At 32.7% G+C, this 21,342-nt stretch overlaps 2 protein-coding genes and 1 long non-coding RNA gene across 7 annotated transcripts in view; 1 reads left to right on the top strand and 2 right to left on the bottom strand.

Annotated features, from left to right (window-relative positions):
* The window catches only part of LOC138708921 (zinc finger protein 501-like), a 94,353-nt gene extending 90,487 nt beyond the window's left edge, over nucleotides 1-3,866 (bottom strand). The window contains exon 1 of the mRNA XM_069839274.1: nucleotides 3,117-3,866. The gene's annotated coding sequence lies outside the window, so the exon portion shown is untranslated. The remainder of the gene's footprint in view (nucleotides 1-3,116) is intronic.
* LOC138708923 (uncharacterized) lies at nucleotides 465-7,011 on the top strand. Its single transcript, XR_011334790.1, has 2 exons — nucleotides 465-553; nucleotides 1,345-7,011. It is a non-coding gene; the product is annotated as an uncharacterized lncRNA (long non-coding RNA).
* Nucleotides 4,056-21,342, bottom strand: part of LOC138708920 (early estrogen-induced gene 1 protein) — a 333,706-nt gene continuing 316,419 nt past the window's right edge. For all 5 annotated transcript variants that reach the window (XM_069839263.1, XM_069839265.1, XM_069839266.1 and 2 more), the window contains 3 exons: nucleotides 20,414-20,604; nucleotides 16,717-16,834; nucleotides 4,056-8,014 (listed from right to left, as the gene is read on the bottom strand). In XM_069839263.1, the coding sequence (XP_069695364.1) occupies nucleotides 8,002-8,014; nucleotides 16,717-16,834; nucleotides 20,414-20,604 (322 nt within the window). In that variant the 3' untranslated portion in view covers nucleotides 4,056-8,001. The remainder of the gene's footprint in view (nucleotides 8,015-16,716; nucleotides 16,835-20,413; nucleotides 20,605-21,342) is intronic.

Genomic DNA, 21,342 nt, shown 5'->3' with positions numbered 1-21,342 from the left:
ACTGACATAAGCCTGTCGCATTTAAGCACACTTAAATGCCATCGACCTGACCCGGGATCGAACCCGCAACCTTGGGCATAGAAGGCCAGCGCTATACCAACTCGCCAACCAGGTCGACAACTATTTTTATGTTGAAAGTAACCTAGTTCTTAAAAATCTACTAAAGAGAGTTATGCCACATCACTAAGTTGTTCAACTCAGCACTGAAATTGCAGTACAGTATTTTCTTTCATCACAAATCATACAAGCTTACAAAGAACAAAAATCCATGTAATGTCAAGCAGTTCAAAAATTGCTCAGGTGGCAGAGGACTGCAATGTAAGACATTGAGCTGTATGTTGAAACCTAGATCAAGGGTTGAAATCACTGAGGAAATAGTGATTCGTTACAGTTGTTTTTGGTGCAATTAGTAAATCACTGCTTGATCACTGTTTCACTGTTTAACGAACAGTTCACTCACTGGAGTGAAAGTGATTTTTTAATCACCGGTGAAAAATCGCTGCTAGTGATTTTTTCTCCCATCTCTAGCCAGAACTTCTTTTTATCCTCTCAGGTATATTAAAAAAAAAAAAAATTACAAACTTTGAAAGATTTCCGATATTTACAATATGTGACACTATTATTGGAGCAATTAAAAAAGTGTCACGGAAAATAATTATGTAGATTAAGCATAAATTATTCTCTTAATTGACACTATCAGCGGTTTCCAGCTAAACCCAGTGCTGTTCCACAATCAGTAGAGTGATATGAAAAATTAAATTCTATATTGCGGGTATATTCATGTAGCCTACGATTGGCAAAACTGACTACTTTCTTCGCCATCTATTCACAGAAGTAAAAACTAAAGAAGCCACACTTACACCAAGAGATTATCGAATACTATTAATAAGTAGGATCAGATAACTTTGAACGTCAGTACACACTGGGTTTAGCTGGAAACCACTAATATTATCAATTATGAGACCTCGATGTGGCAAGAGTTACGATGTATGATACCTAGTAAAGTAAGATTGGGGGTCAGAGGGAGGCAAGGGTAACGAGAGTGCCTATGGCGAGAATTATTTATGCTTAATCTACTTAATAATTTTCCCTAACACGTTTCCAACGTCCCAACAATGGTGCCACCTATTGAGAACTAGCGGAATTCTTTCAAAGTTCGTCTATTTTTTATACCTTTTGTTCTGACTTATCTCGTGGGTTGAAAAGTTCTCTTACATGATCATAGAATCATAGGTCAGATATCTTTGAACGTCAGTCACTGGCGTTCAAAGACACCTGACCCCACTAACTTAATTGATAGTTTTCGATAATTTGTACGTGTAAGTGTGGCTCCTTTATTTACAGATCTTGGATTGTATCTCTGCCTGTCAGCGGTCCGCAAAGAGATGATTATGGAGATTTGTTGGGATACCACAGGGAAACTGGAGCTTCCTGCAGAAAACCCATATTACCTGGACCATGGGCTTGCTCAACACAAGTTATAAATTGGGGGTATACCGGGGATCAAACCCGGGTCCACAGGATTAGAAGTCCAGCGCTCTAGCCGTGAGATCACCATGGCAACTAGTTATAAGAAATATAAAATGCCTAAATCTGTCATTGAAGATTTTCAGCATGTCTAAAATTATGTTTAGTAAATTTCTCTAATCTCTGTAGGGAATTAATTTTAATGCACTGTATGTCAGTTGAATGAATTATTTAGTCAGAAATTATTAAATCTGATACTAAACGAATGTTAGAAGAATGTGAAAGAAAAAAATGCTTAACAGCTGTTCTCTTTTACATGTTGCCGTATTTAACATGAGAATGGTTAATCTGTTATGTGGAGCAAATCTCTTCCTTCTTTCAAGATCTGTTGTGTATGTGGGCCATACGGATTATGGGAACCTAGAATTTTTTTAATGAATCGTATGGGGAAAAGAAAATTTAGCCTATATGGAGCCATTTGGTGTATGGATGCCTAAGTTTTGTATATGGAGATCTATATTTTTACACAGATATCTGTACTGACTGTAACCATCTCTTGCTGTTCTTAATATAATACGTGGGAGAGTCAAAAAGTAACCTTAATAATTGTTTTATTAATTGACTATGTACAATAAGACTACAAACACTTCATCACTTTTCAACATAGTAATTAAATTTTCTCAGCAACATAAGATACAAATAAGCAAGTTGGAGATAAATTAAAAGATAAATGAATATTAAAGAACTGAAGATAAATTAAATTTTCTCGGCAACATAAGACACAAATGAGCAAGTTGAAGATAAATTAAAGAATTGAAAATAAATTAAATTAAATTTTCTTTCTTGGCAACATAAAACACAAATAAGCAAGTTGGAGATAAATTAAAGAATTGAAAATAAATTAAATTAAATTTTCTTTCTTGGCAACATAAAACACAAATAAGCAAGTTGAAGATAAATTAAAGAATTGAAAATAAATTAAATTAAATTTTCTCAACAACATAAGACACAAATAAACAATATAAAATAGTTTTGTACAATTTCAGTCTATCACTTATCTAAGTGTGAAAGCAGAAATAGGTTTTCATTTCATTTTCATTCATTTATTTTATTCCATTGATCTTACATGAGCAATGAAGCTTTAAGATGTGGAACAAGTCAAAATTTTACAATATTACAATGACAATTTTTACAAATTTTTATAGCTTTACAATTTAGTAATTTTCTACAATTTTTACAATTTTGTGCAATTTTTTACAATATTTTGGCGAGATGTAGTGAGATGAGGTGAGGTCCGAGGATTTGCCAAAATATTACCCGGCATTTGCCTTTTGGTTGGGAAAACCTCGGAAAAACTCAACCAGGTAATCAAATCAAAGGGGGGTAATTAAAATCAAAGGGGTTCATGCCAAGGACTCACCATAGACCATCCGGCTTTAGTCCCACAGTAAGTGATAGACTGAAATTGTACAAACTATTTTATATTACAATTTGAACTTATCTGAATTTTCAACATGACATTTAAAAAAGAAAAAAAAAAAAAAAAAAAAAACAAATAAGCAAGCTGAAGACAAATTAAAGAATTTCAAATAAATTAAATTTTCTCGGCAACATAAGACACAAATAAGCAAGTTGAAGATAAATCTTACCTGAATATCATAGGAATTGCTGAAAGTGATGTCCGTTTTGGTCCAGGTACTCCTGGCATCTCTGAAGGAAGTTTTGTGACACTCGTTGCAACTCTTCTTGCATAATTTCATTTATCAATCTCCGAATTTCGTTCTCGAGGTCCTCAAGGGATTTCTTCTATACACTTTTTTTAAATCTCCCCACAATAAAAATCGATGGTCTTGAGGCATCAGAATAATGTATACGAAATTTTCGTAAACGTCCATAGTAAAACTTCTTCTTTAACAGGTAAATTTCGACAACAAACACTCTCTGCTCAAGGGTGTACGTAACCATGATTCTAATCCTAACCCCCTTCACACTATAAACCACAAGACAGCAACTGGCTTCAAAAGCTTCTTGCCAACAACTTCATATGTGAAGGACAAACGATACACGGCCAATGATCCACTTTAATTTATGTTGCCATGATCCTTCTGCGGGATGACTCAAATGAATGCAGACAATGCACTTTCCAGATCCTGGTAACTGCAATATCAGCGATGCACTAAAATGCCGTAAAGTATTGTTTGGTTTTGTCTGTATAAATACATAAGAAAGTTTTTGAAATTATAATTATTGGTATACCATTTCAATTTGGATTGTTTTTAGTGGGTGTAATACCTTATCCAGTTTGTTTTAGTTGGAAAACAAAAGTATAAACCATCACATTAAATCAGACGCACTAGATGGCCTAAACATGACATGATAATGACAAAAAACCAGACATGAATATTATATATGTATGCTATATTATATGTTGCATTGATAACTCATTAATCAACTCTGATATATGGATACAGTTACATTTCGTTGGTTTTGAATCCGGTTTCTTTACAAACTATTTACCATTCACTGCATTCAATTTTTTAAGGAAGTGGATAGGGTGCAAACAGTAACTTACTAAGATATAAAATACATGACTTTGAAAGTAAATCTGTAATTCAGTTCTTTCTGTACTCTTTACTCTGATACGTAGTTACATCAAATATTGTTTTATATCAAATGGAAATGAAAGAAAAGAAAATGGAGAAAATGAGCTGATTTCTTATTTGGTTTACATGATTCAATTACATAGCTATGAATCAAAATACAGTCACAACTTCATAGGAATTGAGTATCACTTCACATACTGTATATAGTCATGAACTCATGAATATATTCAATATTCTGACAAGAGTTAAGTGTATTGAATAGCCTTTTCTCCACGTTCCCTTTCTAGAATACATTTTTGATAAGACTAAAAATTAGATGTGCCACAGATTATAGCACACAAAAGAAAAGATCCCTACCCCTAACTTAATGAGCTCCAGACAAAATTACTGATCAGTTGTCCTCTGCTCCATCAAGCTCCTTGTTTCTATAGGTTAACATTTCAACAAAGACTGTAGACATCGATAGAAAGTCTTTATAGGGCATGAGGGAGGTCATAATAAGCCAATATATTGCACTGTATGTAGGGTTTGATAGTGGATGTGTCCTCAAAGTAATAATAAAAACGTTTCCTACATCATAAAGCAAGTTTGATCAAAGTACCAGTACTTTTAATTAAGAAAAAAAAATCATAGAAGTATATCGGGCATCAAATAGTACCCAAATATCCTCTAATCGTTCTTCCAGAGATGTGAAGTGATAAACAATTACTTCTGTACAAAATTCATAGAAATGCACGACAATAATAGTAGCTAATTCAAAATAAATTGTAACATCACTATATAAACAGCATAGTTTATATGGAGGGAAGAGATGTAATTAATTTAAATACTACATTGTACAAAGTTGTATACTTAAAGACACTGCAATTACATTTTCTAAATGTTATGTTACTTTGGTAAAAACTAAAAATATATTTATTTTTAAATGGCAAGTATAAAAATAAATAAATTATTTTACACCAAACTGCTGGACATAAGTTCTAACCAAAATTACAGCACTCTTAAATTAATTTAAATACTTTCACTGAAATAGAGGAAATTAAAAAGCAAGGGCGATGTAAGAAAATAGAATCATCAAATTGTTCATATAAATTTGAATATGTAGTAGTAGGAAGTAAAATACGCCCATCTGTAGGATTGGATATTGCTGATTGTAAAGCTAAGTCTGATATCATATTAACAATACACCCAACAGAATTGAACCAAGTAAAAAGTTGCAAGACTTCTCATGAAGTATGGCTTCAGTTACATGAAATCTACGAGTTCTCAGGGCCAGTTAGGAAAGCTAAATTTATAAATGTATTCATAATGGACATAAAATATGTAAATTATAGTCCCGACGCTGTTATTTCCGGCGTGACTCCTCCTCTTTGCTTACGTCTTAGAAAGTGAAGGCTCTATAAAGTCTAGGTAGGTAGTATCGTTCGCCATTTTTGTTCTTACACTGCCGAGCCACCATACGAGGAATCTATTTGCCACACCGTTAAACATTATCATGTCGTAGCTCCTATGATAATAAATCAAACGCAATGTAATTCAGCAAATAATTGAGCGGCAAATAACGTCTTCGTGTGCTTTCTGCAAACACCAATGAAAGAGCTAAAATGGCGGGCGATTATATTAAGTATTTATCGAGCCTTAAGAAATGAATCAGCGAATCACAAGACGCACACGTTTAAATGTAGCCGACCTGCAACGCAATTGGCTGCCGGAAATTAGAGCGACGGGACTATAAGAAAACTTATACATGGATTAAAATTTCAATTTTCTTTGTGATAAGGAAAACTTACATCTGCAAACCACGAGCATATCAAATCTTTAAAAAGAAATAGCCATGACAGTTATTTTTAAGAGAAGACTCAATTGTCAAAAGGAGAATAGATTATTTGACTAGGCTCGATCATTCACCTGATATTCATTTGTGCATTCAACCACTCATGCAAGCGATTCCCTCAACAATTATTCTTTATGTATTCTGCTTCGTGAAAATCCGATACTTCTAAGCTATATTCCTTTGCGATTATTTAACTTTTCCGAAGATGTAAATCAGCACACAAAATTTCACATATTAGATATAGAAGAATACTCTATTTCTTTTGGATCTCTTCATATCATGAAGCAGGACAGGCCAAAATTCTAAACCATTAAGGATGATGAAAATGTTTATTGTGTAATAAGCGTGTGAAAAGTCATTCTTTTGCATTGTGTGTTCGACTTTTTTTTAATTAAAGGAAGTTAGATTCTTTACAAGCACATTTCACAAAATCAACATAAATATTCACCATGCTGCCTTTATCTGCAATTATCTTGGTTCGATACTAATAAAGAATCACTCCTTTCAATGTCCAGCCATCAAACCAGAAGAAAAAACTGGTAAATTTTCTAAAGCTCTACTGGAATACAAGATAAAAGCGATACAATATGAAATAACGAGTTATGGGGAGAAGGAAAAAATTAGAAGAGTTCTGTAAAATATTTCATTTGTAATTTAAGATGAATTTCTTACGGCCTTTCGTACTTAAGTCAAAATAATTTAACGGTTACTCCATAAATCTCGTCTGCTTTGTAAAAAGTTTCAGCAAATAGATTTATTACTCGCCCTTACATTTTTAATCCCCTTCACATATCGATTTATACATACAGTTGAGTTTATCTGTCTGGTTATAGATTTTATTTTGGTTTTAAGGAGATAATTTCAACTGAGAATCAATACATGTTGCTTTAACGATAAAACAAACAGTACATCTGCAAGGTATTGCAAATCAGTGTATTATATAATAACTCATTACATATTACATCTCCAATGGAAGGAAAAGAATGATTTTAGGAAGCCAAGAAATAGGAAACGTATAAATCTCAAGGAAGTTATAAATAGATATAGACTGCATGGAAGCCAAAAGGGCCTTTCAAATATTTAAAAATATATACAGTATAATAGAAATGTAACTCAATAAAAAAATTAAATAAATAATATCGGATAGAGTAAATTGGAAGCAATTGTGTTAGAACAGCAAAGAGCATAGACGGTTTTTAATGCTTATAAATAAATGAAAGTTTTTAAAAGGAAGGCTTTAGATTCCTTTCCTTCTAACTGTTCAATACTTATTTTGTCAAGAGGTTCTGGATAGACAAATCATTGTAATAAATTGTTATTTATTGGTTCTTTTTTTGTTAACGATATCATTGCTACCTATGAAGTTCCTATATGAAACAAAGAGATAAAATGACATCTAACATTCATCATGTTCTTCCCATTTTGCACAGTCTTGCTTCAAGTAGTTCAATTATGTCAAGAATTGAAACATTATACACATAATAGACCTTTGTACAATCATACATATACAGTCACTTTTCAAATGTCCTAGCAATATTATTTGGTACCAAAGGCATCAACTGAGCTTTGAAAGATAACATACATCCTGAACACACAATGATTCTGTCTACTGGAACTCTATACCTCAAATAATACATATTTAGGAGACCTATGAATATCACGAGGTAACATTCTATGAAAATATTTTGTATACCTATAATATTCAACATTTACATTTCTCCCAAATAATGTAGATTATGGAATTGTAAAGAATATAATTTCCGATCAAAAATAAACCTATTACAATTTAACAATTGTATTTCCCTACACTACCAATGATACGATGATTTCAAGTAAAAATATTATGACTTACTTAAACTCTTTTGATAATCAAATACTGGCAAAATTCCTATTGTGGCAATTACATCGAACTATTTTGTCACTACATATTTACCACACTTTGTTAACACACTTGTTCAATAATAATTTTTTTTCACAGTTTTCTCAGAATAATAATACGCTATACCGTAATTTTCTTTTTCATTGTCTCGATGTATATACTTATAATTAAAATAAACTTAAACTGCATTACCGGTACCTCAGTTACATTCCACTTCTTCATCTTAAAATCCTGAAACAGGGAAATGAACAATTTTATTTGCACAGTTAGATATGGCAGACTTGTTCTCTAAACATACAGTACATGCATGAACAATCTGCTGGTCTTTACTACATTGCGAATATGCAAGCAAAAGATTACGAATTCTGCTCCTGTGTCTAATTAAGACACTGAGTTTATGAAATTGTTCTTGAGCAAAATGTTAAATTCATTAAATTATGGTACTTACTCTAATGATAATTTATTTCCAGATTATATTTAATGCCAAATTACTAAAAGCATTCTATAAACACCTTAATTTTTCATTTCTACATGTCGTAAAAATTAAGTGTACTACGGTACTTCACAAACACAAGAAATATTTCATTGGCAATGTTCTAGAAAAATATATCTACATAACCTCACATTTAATGATTGGTACCTATATTCGTTAACTTTCAGACTCTTTAAAGGAATTCTAAAATTTGTGCATATTATACTACTGAGCAATAATATGCATTGTAATTTCAACATGTCACCATCATTGTCGAGGAAATGACAAATTTTGATTTTGGTTTTAGCATAAACTCTTCGAAACAGTGAACTGGTAATTTTGGAAGACAACATGCTAAGGCTGATTTTCGTTATATTCAATTGCACATATTACTAAATTGTTATATTCTTAGATTTTTGTTGCCTCGAATTGTTTTAATGCAACAGAAAAAAAAACTACCACAACATACAAATTGAGTGATGAAAGGAAATACCGATACTGTAATTAAAAATTATATTAATTATAAAATTGTCACTGTCAGGAGAGGAAATCACTGGTGGTTGTCATTCTTGTTATGGTTAGTGATGGAGGACTGAAGTAAAAGATGTATGTCCTTCCTTTGTATAAAATGATTAAGATAAAAAAAACACTAGTCTGCTTGTTGGCACTTACAATATAGCCTATATGTTGTACATAATACAGTTTCTTGAGTGGTACTCAATTGCAGTGGCATACGCAAAACTTTATCAAGGGGAAAGGATCATTATTAAAATTCTTTACAATTTACATTATCGGTATTTAAAATGTTGTGTTATTATTTTAAAAGAAGAAGTTGAACTAGCACTTAAGAAAATGAAGAATGGGAAAGCAACAGGAGTTGATGAAATGCTTGGGTGAAGATAAGAAAATTCTATCATTATGCACCAAAATATATGAGAAAGGTGAATGGCCCGAAGATTTTACGGAGATGGTGTTGCTGCCAATATTGAAGAAAAATAATGCCAAGAAATATAAGGAGTTCAGAACTATCAGCCTGATATCGCACTCGGCGAAGATTCTTCTGCGAATATTGAATTGATGTTTATATTCTAAGATGGAAGGACAGTTGGAAGAAGAGCAGTTTGATTTCAGAAAAGGAAAAGGTACAAGGGATACAATTGGACTACTACGAACAATCGGCGAAAGATACTTAGAGAAGAATAAAGAAGTGTATAATAGTATTTGTGGACCTAGAAAAGGTGTTTGACAGAGTGGATTGGAACAAACTGATGGACATCCTGAAGAAAATAAGTGTGGACTGGAAAAACAGGAAGCTGTTCAGTAACATATATATATATATATATATGAAACAACGAGTCAAAGTCAGAATAGGAGAAGAAATATCTAAAGAAAGTGAAACAGGGAGAGGAGTACGACAAGGATGCTTATTATTATTATTATTATTATTATTATTATTATTATTATTATCATCATCATCGTCATCATCATTATCAGCTGAGTTTTCACAGGGGGATGTGAAACTAGTTACTGGAAGAACCGTTCACGACAACATCGTCATGCTGCGACTGTGAAGAAACATTTGCCAATATGACTAACATCAAAAGAATCACTACACGACTTTTTGCTAAAAAAATTTGTACAATTGAACTTTGCAGTCTCTTAGACATATCAAAAAACCCGGAACGATAATGTGAAGTTTATATTAAAAATATGAACTTGTCAAATGCACAAAACATGAAACGGACATTTCACAACAAAGTAAGAACTCAAACTATCAAACGGGTGAATACCACTCTTAGAATGAGTTTAAAATCGACAATGTACAGCATTTAACAACATCTACACTAAAGGACTGTCAAAACAATCTCTTCAATATGTTTCACAAGTTAAATTTCATATTGTGTCAACTTCATTTTATTACAATCTCTGTACTAGGCGGTAGGCCTCTCTATAATAAAGATAGCATTGTTATAATTGGAACATAGTACAACACCAAACACAGGGATTATATTGGAGGGGTAAGAGGACTATGCCTTATGTCGATGTAGATTTTGTTACTCTGACAGTGAAAAATTATAGAAGGGGAAACGATTATGCATAAAAAAATACTCAAATCTAAATATGTCTTTTTTTTTTAAGTTCGGGGGGGGGAGGGGGGTTCAAACTCGGTAAACCTCCCCTCCCTTGCGTACGCACCTGCTCAACTGTATCAATTTATACATGCACGTCCAACTTAATTGTGGGCATCTACTATACTAACCAACATGCCCTGCACATGATGCATTTCACAGTTGCTGTCATTCTGACTTAGCCATCACATTATGCCATAGTTTGTGTCTGTATATCACAACCAGCAATCCTGCAGTGAATACGAATATTTGTAGCTCTTATAATCATTGTTTTTTAGCAATGCACTGTATATGTGATAGATAACATAAATGTTATTTGTATATTTACAACCTGCAGATTAACAATTTTCACTTCACACTAACAAGCTAAACAATTCTTTAAAATTATAATTCTGTGTGTCCAAACTACTTAATTTACATGTATTAATTACCAGTACTGAAAATTAGTTTTCTATTTCAGACATATGTATCAGGTGAAATATTGGCTAATAATAATGGATGGATTCCATAAGTATTTAAAAATATATGCTGTGACTCCTTCCAGCTATACACTGTAAATCATATAATACTATTTTGTGTCTAAAATAACGGTTTCTAGTTTAATTAAAACATGACTAAATATTAACCAGCTTCATTTATTTACAAATCAGTTCACCAAAAAACACAATAATTCTCTATTATCTTCAAATTTTCTGTCATATGTTTTCTATGTTTTCGTTGAGATTAGCGTCTGGAATATAGGTTTTCTTACAAAATACAAACAGGAAATAAATTGTCAATTTCAACAGCTGTAATGTCACTTGAAGCTTAAACAAAATATTTTTTCCTTTTTTTCTCTCATGCAGATCCAATTTAATTTCTTTACAATGGCATATACATAAGTAATATGTCTCTCTCAATTTGATCAATCAAAGGTTATTCTGTTTTGATATCATCACAACACGACTCTTCACTAATAATAATTTTCGTATAAAGAAGTTTGTCAGCGAAGTTGCAACTCCTTAGCATTAGAGAGAGTCATGCTTATAGAATTCGCAAACTGTCTAGCTTCAAAATCTATCAATTCCGTTTCTTCATATTATATGCGGGAAAATATTTCTGTATATATAAAAAAAATGCAGGGGCGATTTCTCAGGGCATGCTATGCTTGCTGCGCAAGCCCAATATTTTCGTAGAATGTGTATTTCTCAAAATGGGATTACGTACATTAAAATTTATTTTGATTTTTGGAATATTGTATAGGCGTAATACCATCTGCAGGTTGCACACCACAAGTATCGCAACGCTTGCTCGTTTCTCAGAGCTACAGGAAAGACGTAGAAATAGTGAGAATATGATGCGCGCACAAGTGCCTTCCTCCTTAGTCCGTCCTAGGCGCACATGCTTCTGTTAATGTGTTGTTTGAAGCTCTGGTCCGAGAGCTACACCAACGACTATTTAACGTTACACAGACCGGTATTGACAGTGGGAATGTGCTGTGATTTGCGAGTGCAATGTAATTGTTTGAGCGGAATGCATGTGTTAGCTGCTGCATGTATTATTAATTCTTAAACATTAATTTGAAGTACTGCAATGAGTTCGGAATTGTGTGTTACTGAAACCTTATTATTAAATCCATTTTCCCAAAGGACTGTTCAACAGAAGACAGACATTATAGCGAATATGTGCGCTCGTTCAGTGCAGCTCAATACAACAATATGCATTGGTTGGCAGGGTCGAAAAAAACTAAATAAACTGTTTTGTTGGCCATATTTGTTATATCATATCGAACTTCTACATCTGATAAGCGAATATGATCCATTACTCATAATGATTTCATAATTATAAAATAAATTATTTATGTGGGTCTGATTATTTTTATTAATTATGAATTATTATATCCTCCGATCTTCCTTTATGAATAAAAGAGTAAGCCTAACTTTCGTGACTAGCATTCGCCCCTGAAAAAATGTTCCCTTGTTCTCATATAACAATATAATTACTGAATTTGGACAAAGAACAACTAAAGACAAAATCATAATTATACTATCTTTATGGATTTTGATGCATTCCCTTAACAAAGGAAGGAGAAAAGAGGTAGCGATTTATCACTAAAACTAGAACCGACCCATTTGTGTACATTGTAAAGTGAAAGTCATTATTTTCATAGAAAAGTCACATTGAACACATTAGAAGTAGTAATTAAGAAAAGAAATGTCTTAGCATATACATAGGATATTTTGGGTGTCCGGATGGAAGGTATCCAAAATAAAAACCAGACTTCCTGCTGTAATCTTCAGTTTGTTGCCCCAGAACTGTGTTAGAGATTCATGTTCAAATTGTGTTCCAAAGTTACGTTGAACAGACTTTAATTCGGCCCACCACACCACACATATTACCTTGTCCTGCAGTGTTCAAATTGTTTACAAGCTTGGCCAAGGCCATCAACTTGCGCATATGTTTGAGCAGGCTACGGATAAATCTTTGAGAAATTCTTTTTCTGATGGCACAAATACCTTTCTATAGCTATATATATTATTTTGGATATATTTCATCTGGGTACCCAGTATGTACTTCATTATCAGAACTGGCTAGCTTGAATAGATATACACAACAACATTTCGAAAAGGGAATGCATAATGTTTCAGAACACAAAAAGTAAGCATTTCATCATGTGTAACAATTATTATGTGCTACCTTTACGTACTGTTTCATTGTTATTGCATAAAAACTTGAGTAAAGAGTAACACAGTTTTATAAAATGTATTTATTCTACACTGAAAACTTTTTTACGTAAAAACAAATCACTATAGGCCTATTGAGGATTTAAAACTATTCTAAAACAAGAAGAATGGAAATCCGTTTCTCACAGCTGATAACTAATTAACGAATCTTCTATGTTTTTATCTCAGTTTTTAAAACTAGTCATTCAAATTGAGATCGAGTTATGTACTGTTCACCGTAATGGGGGAAAAAAAAATTTTAATTACTTTAAGAATATTAGTAAATTACACTTCACTTACAATTAGTACCAGTACAGCATATTAATAGTACTGGTATTACAAAATTATATTGCTGTAAATGTCATTGCAATTAAGTATTTAAATATACGAAAACTGAACACTACAAAATTCGGAGGTAATATTTAATTTAACATTTCTGTTCATCTCATTGTTTAATTAAGTTTAGCTTTGAGTAAAGAATTTTGATTAATTATTTATCTGTATTTTTTTACTTGTTTCATTATTAATTTGTTTTATTTGTTACACGTTTATATATTCATTTTTATTTTACTTACTCAGTTTATATTAGAATGCTGTTCAACAATACTCTTTACTTAAAAAGCTAAGGAATCTGAATTTTTAATGTGTAGGCTCATGATGGATTTTCTTTTGCCCTGTTTTCTTTTCAGTGCAAATCTTTGATCGATTCAGTGTTATTTAAGGATCAGCAGCATAATGTTAAACGCACAAATTTTAATAGTCCATGTACATTATTATATTAAAAAAAGTTAAAACATCTATAAACATAATTTGGTCCCAAATATTTAACTTTACATTTTTCCAATAAGTGTCAGAGTCCTATACATATATCACAAAGCCATTTAATTAAGGCAAAAAAATCCATTGCCCATTTCTATACAGTATACAAAGAATAATTTTACTGAACTGTGACGCTATTATTGTTTTTTAATGCTTTCCATCAAGGTACACCAAGATTTTTCCGGAAATTTGCTAGCTTGCTAAAGTTGAATTCCATTTTTTTTTTGTATGGGAGCACCTGTAAGGCAGAGTTCACTCCTTCCTCCTTCCCTTCAATGATAGGACAAGGTCTATGATTAGGAGAGTAGAATTTAGACATGGAAGAGAAAGAACAATAAATTTATGCTTACATTCCTTAAATTGAATCAATGCAAGTCACAGGAAAATAAATTAAAATAAAGCAATATTAATTAAGGATCTTTTAACATATTCCTTTTTTGCAGACTACCACACTCAGAAATGGAATGCTACATTACCATCTTAGGTACAAATGTTCATGTATGAAATAATACCACTCTATTTAATTTTTATTAAATCAGACAATTATAATAAAAAGGAAATGATACGCAAAGAAATCATATTTAATTTACGCAGAGAAGCATTCAAACTAATGGAAAAAAATTATATCAAGATGTATTGCTTAGTACACTGAAGTATGATAATACCAAAACTTTAAATACAAACTTAGATGCCTTAAGAACATGGAAATGTAATAAAATTCTTAGCTAAAAATAGACTAATAAATAATAAATAGGTCTAGTTATCCTAACTGATGCAGTAGGTCACTATCCTGTATTTAATGTTTTACGCTTACTAATAATTTAAAAATTTCATCAAAGGTTATGTGAAATACTGAATAAAAACTATATCGGTACATAACCCATCATTTACCACATACTCTTTACTTTCCTATATGCAATAATTATAGTTCTTAATATTATAGGTATCCTCTCACAACAATGTATGTTCATAAACTAAACATGTTGTTTTTATGCCATCATATAGATCAGAATCAATATTATTACAAAAACATGGACATTATATTTTTCAACTTTTCAATCCCACAAATAACTCACACCTGTCAGGGACAAAATGCAAAAAATAATAAGCATATCCTCTCTTAGAAAACTGAACTATAATGGTTTCGATATAGTGATGATACTTCAAAATATATTTAATCGTATGAATACCAGAACCCTAGATTTAATGATTTTAATTATAAATAGAAAGAAAGAAAGAAAGAAAAATTAATTTTGTGTTATACCAATGTGTTCCTGCATTTCTGCATATATTGTAAATTGAGAATTCATGGGAGCGTAAATTAGTAAATTAGAAATTTACTGTTATGAATCTCTGATAAGATATTGAACTTCAGATATTCAACATGGCATTTAGATGTGAGACATTACAGATGTGGCAAATTATACATATTGTTACAATAAAAATAAATTATATTTAATCTTTATATAAAAAGGAAACGAATTATATTTACATTATATTCACTCACAGGGAAAGAGAAAACATATAAAAAGTGTCCTACAGAATATTCATGTTCCAACGCCAATAAACAAATTTATTTTATAGTTGTTTATAACATTTATAAACAAATAAAACCGTAAGTAACATCGTATGTACATTTTCAATTAATTTTTGACACTCAATAAGCAAAATAATTATTACAACTTCAGGTGTTCAATATAACATAACATACTAAAACCTTGCTGAAACGTCTTCTATCTAATATCACAATTTTATTACAGTGAACTTTAAAATTAACATATATTTGAAAAATGTAATTATAAATTTGAACTTCTTGATATTACGGAGGGCAAACAAGGGTAATGAAGCAACCATGGGCATCATGAAATGCAACAAACTAACTCTTCTGTTTCTTAAATCAAATCATGAATGAAGGCAAATAACATTTGATTATTCTATTATCATTTCAATACTGGTTTTGATTCACTTAAACTCTGAAGTAAATACTTATCACTCTTATAACAATTTTGATATTGATTTCTTCTGTACCTTATTTCAAAATGTTACACATATTCAGGTCTGCATCCTAAAACATTTTTCCATGTATCACCTTTCAAAGCTCAGTTACCATCATTTTTCAATTATTGTGCTTAGAAACCTATAGGCAAAAACCTTCACTTGCAGAAGGTCACAGGAATGATATTTTGTATGTTAAAGAAAATATTGTCCTCGAAGGTACTCTGGCTCAAGAATACATGTTAAATTAATATAATATACTCTCTCAATTGTCAATAAACCATACATTCTAAGGACGTAACAAAAGTTTACAAAACTGATTCCTTTCTATATCCAAAATCATTTGCATGCATACAGAGAAGAAAATAAAGCAGACTTTTATATTGGATTAATTATTCTGAAGTAAAACAGTACTGTAAATTGAATTTCTTTTTTTATTTAAAAAATTACAAGTATTCAGCTCACAATACTGTTATTATTTCAGATCATTTATCAAATCGGATGACTTAAGCCAGAGCAATACATACCTTTAACACACAGCTATTCATAGATATCCAATCACACAACATATAGATCACAATAAACCAAAGACAAACACATTTTTGACACATCACTAATTAGTTACAATGTCTTGCACAAAGTCAGCCAATACTTATTGTCTTGCTGCATCATCCATAATTTTCTTCTTGCCATGTCACATTCACTTCCAAATTTCAATCTCACTATCCTGCACATCAAACCTCATGTCTTCAAAACTTGGTCAACACAAAGACAAGTCTAGACTAAACTAACTCTGTGTATTCCATTTGGGGTTACCTGTTGTCCGAATCCATGACCACCTGCTTGAACACTCCCGCTGACATTTGACTCTTTACCTCGTGGCTGCCCAAAGCAGTTGTACCATCCTTTGCAATGAAAAGCTGCAGGCCTGATGCTGTAAATAATGTTCATTGTGACAAAAACGCAACTACTGAAGAGACTTAACATATTTTAAATACAAATTCTGTTTATAATGGGTGGATGGGACCTTAGAAACCTTTCAATTGATTTGTTCTTCTTACTTACTTACTGGCTTTTAAGGAACTCGGAGGTTCATTGCTGCCCTCACATAAGCCCGCCATTGGTCCCTATCCTGAGCAAGATTAATCCAGTTTCTATCATCATATCCCACCTCCCTCAAATCTATTTTAATATTATCTTCCCATCTACGTCTCGGCCTCCCCAAAGGTCTTTTTCCCTCCGGCCTCCCAACTAACACTCTATATGCATTTCTGGATTCGCCCATACGTGCTACATGCCCTACCCATCTCAAACGTCTGGATTTAATGTTCCTAATTATGTCAGGTGAAGAATACAATGCGTGCAGTTCTGTGTTGTGTAACTTTCTCCATTCTCCTGTAACTTCATCCCTCTTACCCCCAAATATTTTCCTAAGCACCTTATTCTCAAACACCATTAACCTATGCTCCTCTCTCAAAGTGAGAGTCCAAGTTTCACAACCATAAAGAACAACCGGTAATATAACTGTTTTATAAATTCTAACTTTCAGATTTTTTGACAGCAGACTGGATGATAAAAGCTTCTCAACCGAATAATAACAGGCATTTCCCATATTTATTCTGTGTTTAATTTCCTCCGGAGTATCATTTATATTTGTTACTGTTTCTCCCAGGTATTTGAATTTTTCCACCTCATTGACTTGTTCTTCACCAGTATAAATTACTGAATGATATATGTTCCCTTTCTTTCCAATATAACGAATGGATAAGAAGTGCAGAATGGGACAAGTCCATGAGTACCTAAGGCCTATTTTGCTGCCTCCAGAATTTAATTTTGACGTGGAACAGAAATGGCCAGTAAATTTTACCTGGGTTCTTTCATTCAGAGTCAGGGATCTTTTAAATATCATAAATCTGCAACACAAATTTTCAAGCTTTACTTACCTTCTAAAGAAAGCCATACTACGGATTTTTAACATTCTTAAAATTGAATCTTTATTGGTCATGTTTGATCCAGATCGCCTTAGAGCCAATGGCATACATGGACAACCGAGAAAGACATCCCACCATAAATAATTGATTTATTTTTTGTTAATCAAGACTCAACAGATCTGGAAGTATTTTCTATCCATGATGTAGTTGATATCATTACAAACACTGCATTATGGAGATTAAAAAACTGCCGCCAAACAATCACACCTCCAGTTCTAGGTCTCTTAAATCTAAAAAAAAGTTTCAAGACGAAGAACTTAGTACCAATAGCATAAAAAGAATGCCTGAAAGAACTCTAGAACTACTCAATCAATTTCAGAAAACAATACAAACCTTTCTATTTTAACTAACTGATAACAATTAATATAAGTAATCTAGCGCACACAGCCAACTACTGAAATCACGTTCATATATCTCAGCAGAGGTGAACGATCATCCAGCTAGTAAGGAGATAACGTGTAGTCAGCAGTTATAACTAGTTTTCGAAACCGGATTTTGCTGTCTAGCATAGCTCCCCAAATTCATTACAATGCTGGGTGGGCACTGGTCCCATCCATCACCCGAAATTTCGTCAAAAAATGTCTTCCTCCATAAGGGTTTGAACCAGCACTCATTCTGTAATGTGAGTTCAGGCATTATGGTATTCAATCTTTTTTTCTCTCCATACCACTAGAGATACTTTTCCATTCAAGCTTGTGGCCCCAAAGTTGTTAATTCAAATCATACACAATTATATCTAAACTAAATGAAATTCAACAATTTATCAATTATTAAATCACCTAGTTTTAAACTATAAAAGAGAACATGCACTGTTGGGCGAAGAATCTATGTAAAGATTAATTTTTGGTCCTACAGAATTTATCTGTTATGTCAATAACAGTTATTAGAGGAGAAAAATTCGCTCCGGCACCAAGGATCAAATCATGGTATGTAGAACCAAGGACCCAGGTTCGAACCCCGGCGCCAGAGCGAATTTTTCTTCTCTAATAACTATTGTTACCACAACAGATAAATTCTGTAGGACCAAAAATTAATCTTTTAAGTGTTTCTGTTCTGTTAATGAGATGCCTGATGTTTTATGCACTTCAGCTCCTCGATTCTTGGTCGAATATTCGTGAGTGCAAGTATCAAAGATCATTCTGGATTAGAGCTGTGCATTTTCCCTTTTAAGCCTGCCTGCCCCGTGTCATTCAGAATACGTCTGATATTCCACTCTTGACCATGTAAACAACAGGCTGAGCGCAAGCTTGCCTGGCAGTACCCGCTCCTTCTCATACCAAGCGTAGTATGACCCAAGCGAGCCCAATGGGTTGTTACGAAGCCTGTGTGTAGTTTAACTGTACGCTATGGATTCTCAACAAGTTAAGGTACGGAGACTATGTTTTGGTTAATGGAAATAAGAATGTATCTGAAGCCTGGAAAAAATTCTCTTGTGTAAATGAAAAAGAAACACTAAAACCATAGGATGCTGCGAAATGCAATACATATGGAAAGATTTTAAAAGTGAAAACAGGTACCTCAGGCATGCTGCGTCATATATTATGTAAAGTGGAAATAAATGTCCAAGATGGGTAAAATATTTTGAAAACTGAAAGATTTTTTAGTGGAAAAGTGTGTGGAAATATGCGCGAAAGACTTGAGACAATTTTCTATTGTGGAAGGGGAAGGATTCTTAAAGTTAGGACAGGCCCTATTAGATATATATATTTTTCTCCTTAAAAACAGCATTTATTTAGACCTATTTCAATAATTGAAGTTTTACGAGAAATAAACTTTGAAATTAACAATAAAATATAAAGTTAATAGTTATCTTAGACACAACTTTTATGTTTATTGAATCCAGTACTGGCTGTGAAAGCTAACTACACGTAAAACAAAACAGAAGAGGCACGATAAGAGCCTGCCATCCTAGGAGCAAGCTCACGTGGAACCCGACTCACAACACAACACACAAACTTGCTTCTACTGTTGGGTTAAATACGCTCTTGCCTGTTCACCAGTCCAAGCAGGTCAGGCAGGCTGAATCTTGCTGTATGCACAGCTCTATTCTGGATTCTAGCAATGTCTGTTTCATTTTGATTGATGTCAATGCACACAAATAAATAGAGGGGAATGGCGGAAAGTGTGAAATAGCGGTGTCAGTAAGCTGCATACACTCTTTGCGAGTATAACACCAGAAATCACAAATTGAAACGTTCTTGAATTATATTTTCAGTGCACTATCAACGCACATTTCTAGTAGATTTTCTTTAATTTCTTTATCAGTTTCAGGAAGACAACTGTTTTTACAAACACGCCCCACAAACCTTCTCTTCATCACAAATCTCAGAATATATATTTAAGAGATAATGAACTCCAGTATAATTGAAGCGAGGTTGTCAATTATCTAACTCAAGTTATTAGTAAGCCAGAAACGAAGTTAACTAAATCATAATTTGCCTTCAAATGTAGCCTATATGAATTTAAATGACTATTTAGATCAAAAATTTTAATATTCTTCAGTACATTAATTATAAAGTTACCTGATTCATCTTGCGGTTCCAAGTTTGTAGATCGCAAAATTTCATCTATGAGACTATCTGGATTCACTCGTGTCACTTCAACACGGCCTTGTGGAACTCCATCCTCAGTTGCCTTCTTGCGTCTCTCAAGTGCTGCCTTTGCTCGATCAAGAGACCCTGTTTCACTCAGGCCGGAACCAGAACTTGGATTCCTGAGATAATACACATCAAGATGAACTTTACAGCACAAACACTGACCTGTCTTCAACACACAACTGCCCAGTTCACCTCTGCACAAACAAGTTAACAAAACAATACCCAGGAAATTCTCCAAATTACAGTATGAATTATTCTGACCATTATCTATAGGTCTACAGATATACAGGGGAAATACTTAAGTAAGAGTATGAGAAATATGACACATAGTTTAATTATAAGTTGCTAATACTGTATCATAATTTAATGTGTAACACTTTTATTAAGCCACCAATGCTTATCTACTATAATAGTCATTTACATGAATAAGATTTTTACACGAACGTTTTCGATACCATTTTTTGTATCATCTTCAGATGCATTATAATTAAAATTAACAATGAATTGAATACTATTATAGTCACAATCATGCCATGGTATGAAAGAAAAATTTTACAACCTCGAGCGGGAATCGAACCTGCGATTTCCTGTTCGCAGGTTCGATTCCCACTCGAGGTTGTGAAATTTTTCTTTCATACCATGGCATGATTGTGACTATAATAGTATTTAATTCATTAATATGTCACATCAACGAACGTATATACATCACCCAAACATCGTAAGATGAAGATAAAATTAACAATTAACATTTGTAAAATGATTGAAAACCTAGCCATTGGTGTGTGTGTTCTGTGAACTTCTTTTCGTGATTAAGTGTGTGATACATTTATGGATGTGATTAAAGTGATTAAAAC

Source organism: Periplaneta americana, chromosome 11 (genome assembly GCF_040183065.1).
Source record: "Periplaneta americana isolate PAMFEO1 chromosome 11, P.americana_PAMFEO1_priV1, whole genome shotgun sequence".
In the NCBI taxonomy this organism is placed as follows: Eukaryota; Metazoa; Arthropoda; class Insecta; order Blattodea; family Blattidae; genus Periplaneta; species Periplaneta americana.
Note: the sequence above shows the minus strand (reverse complement) of the source record. Positions and strands in the feature narration are given on the sequence as shown.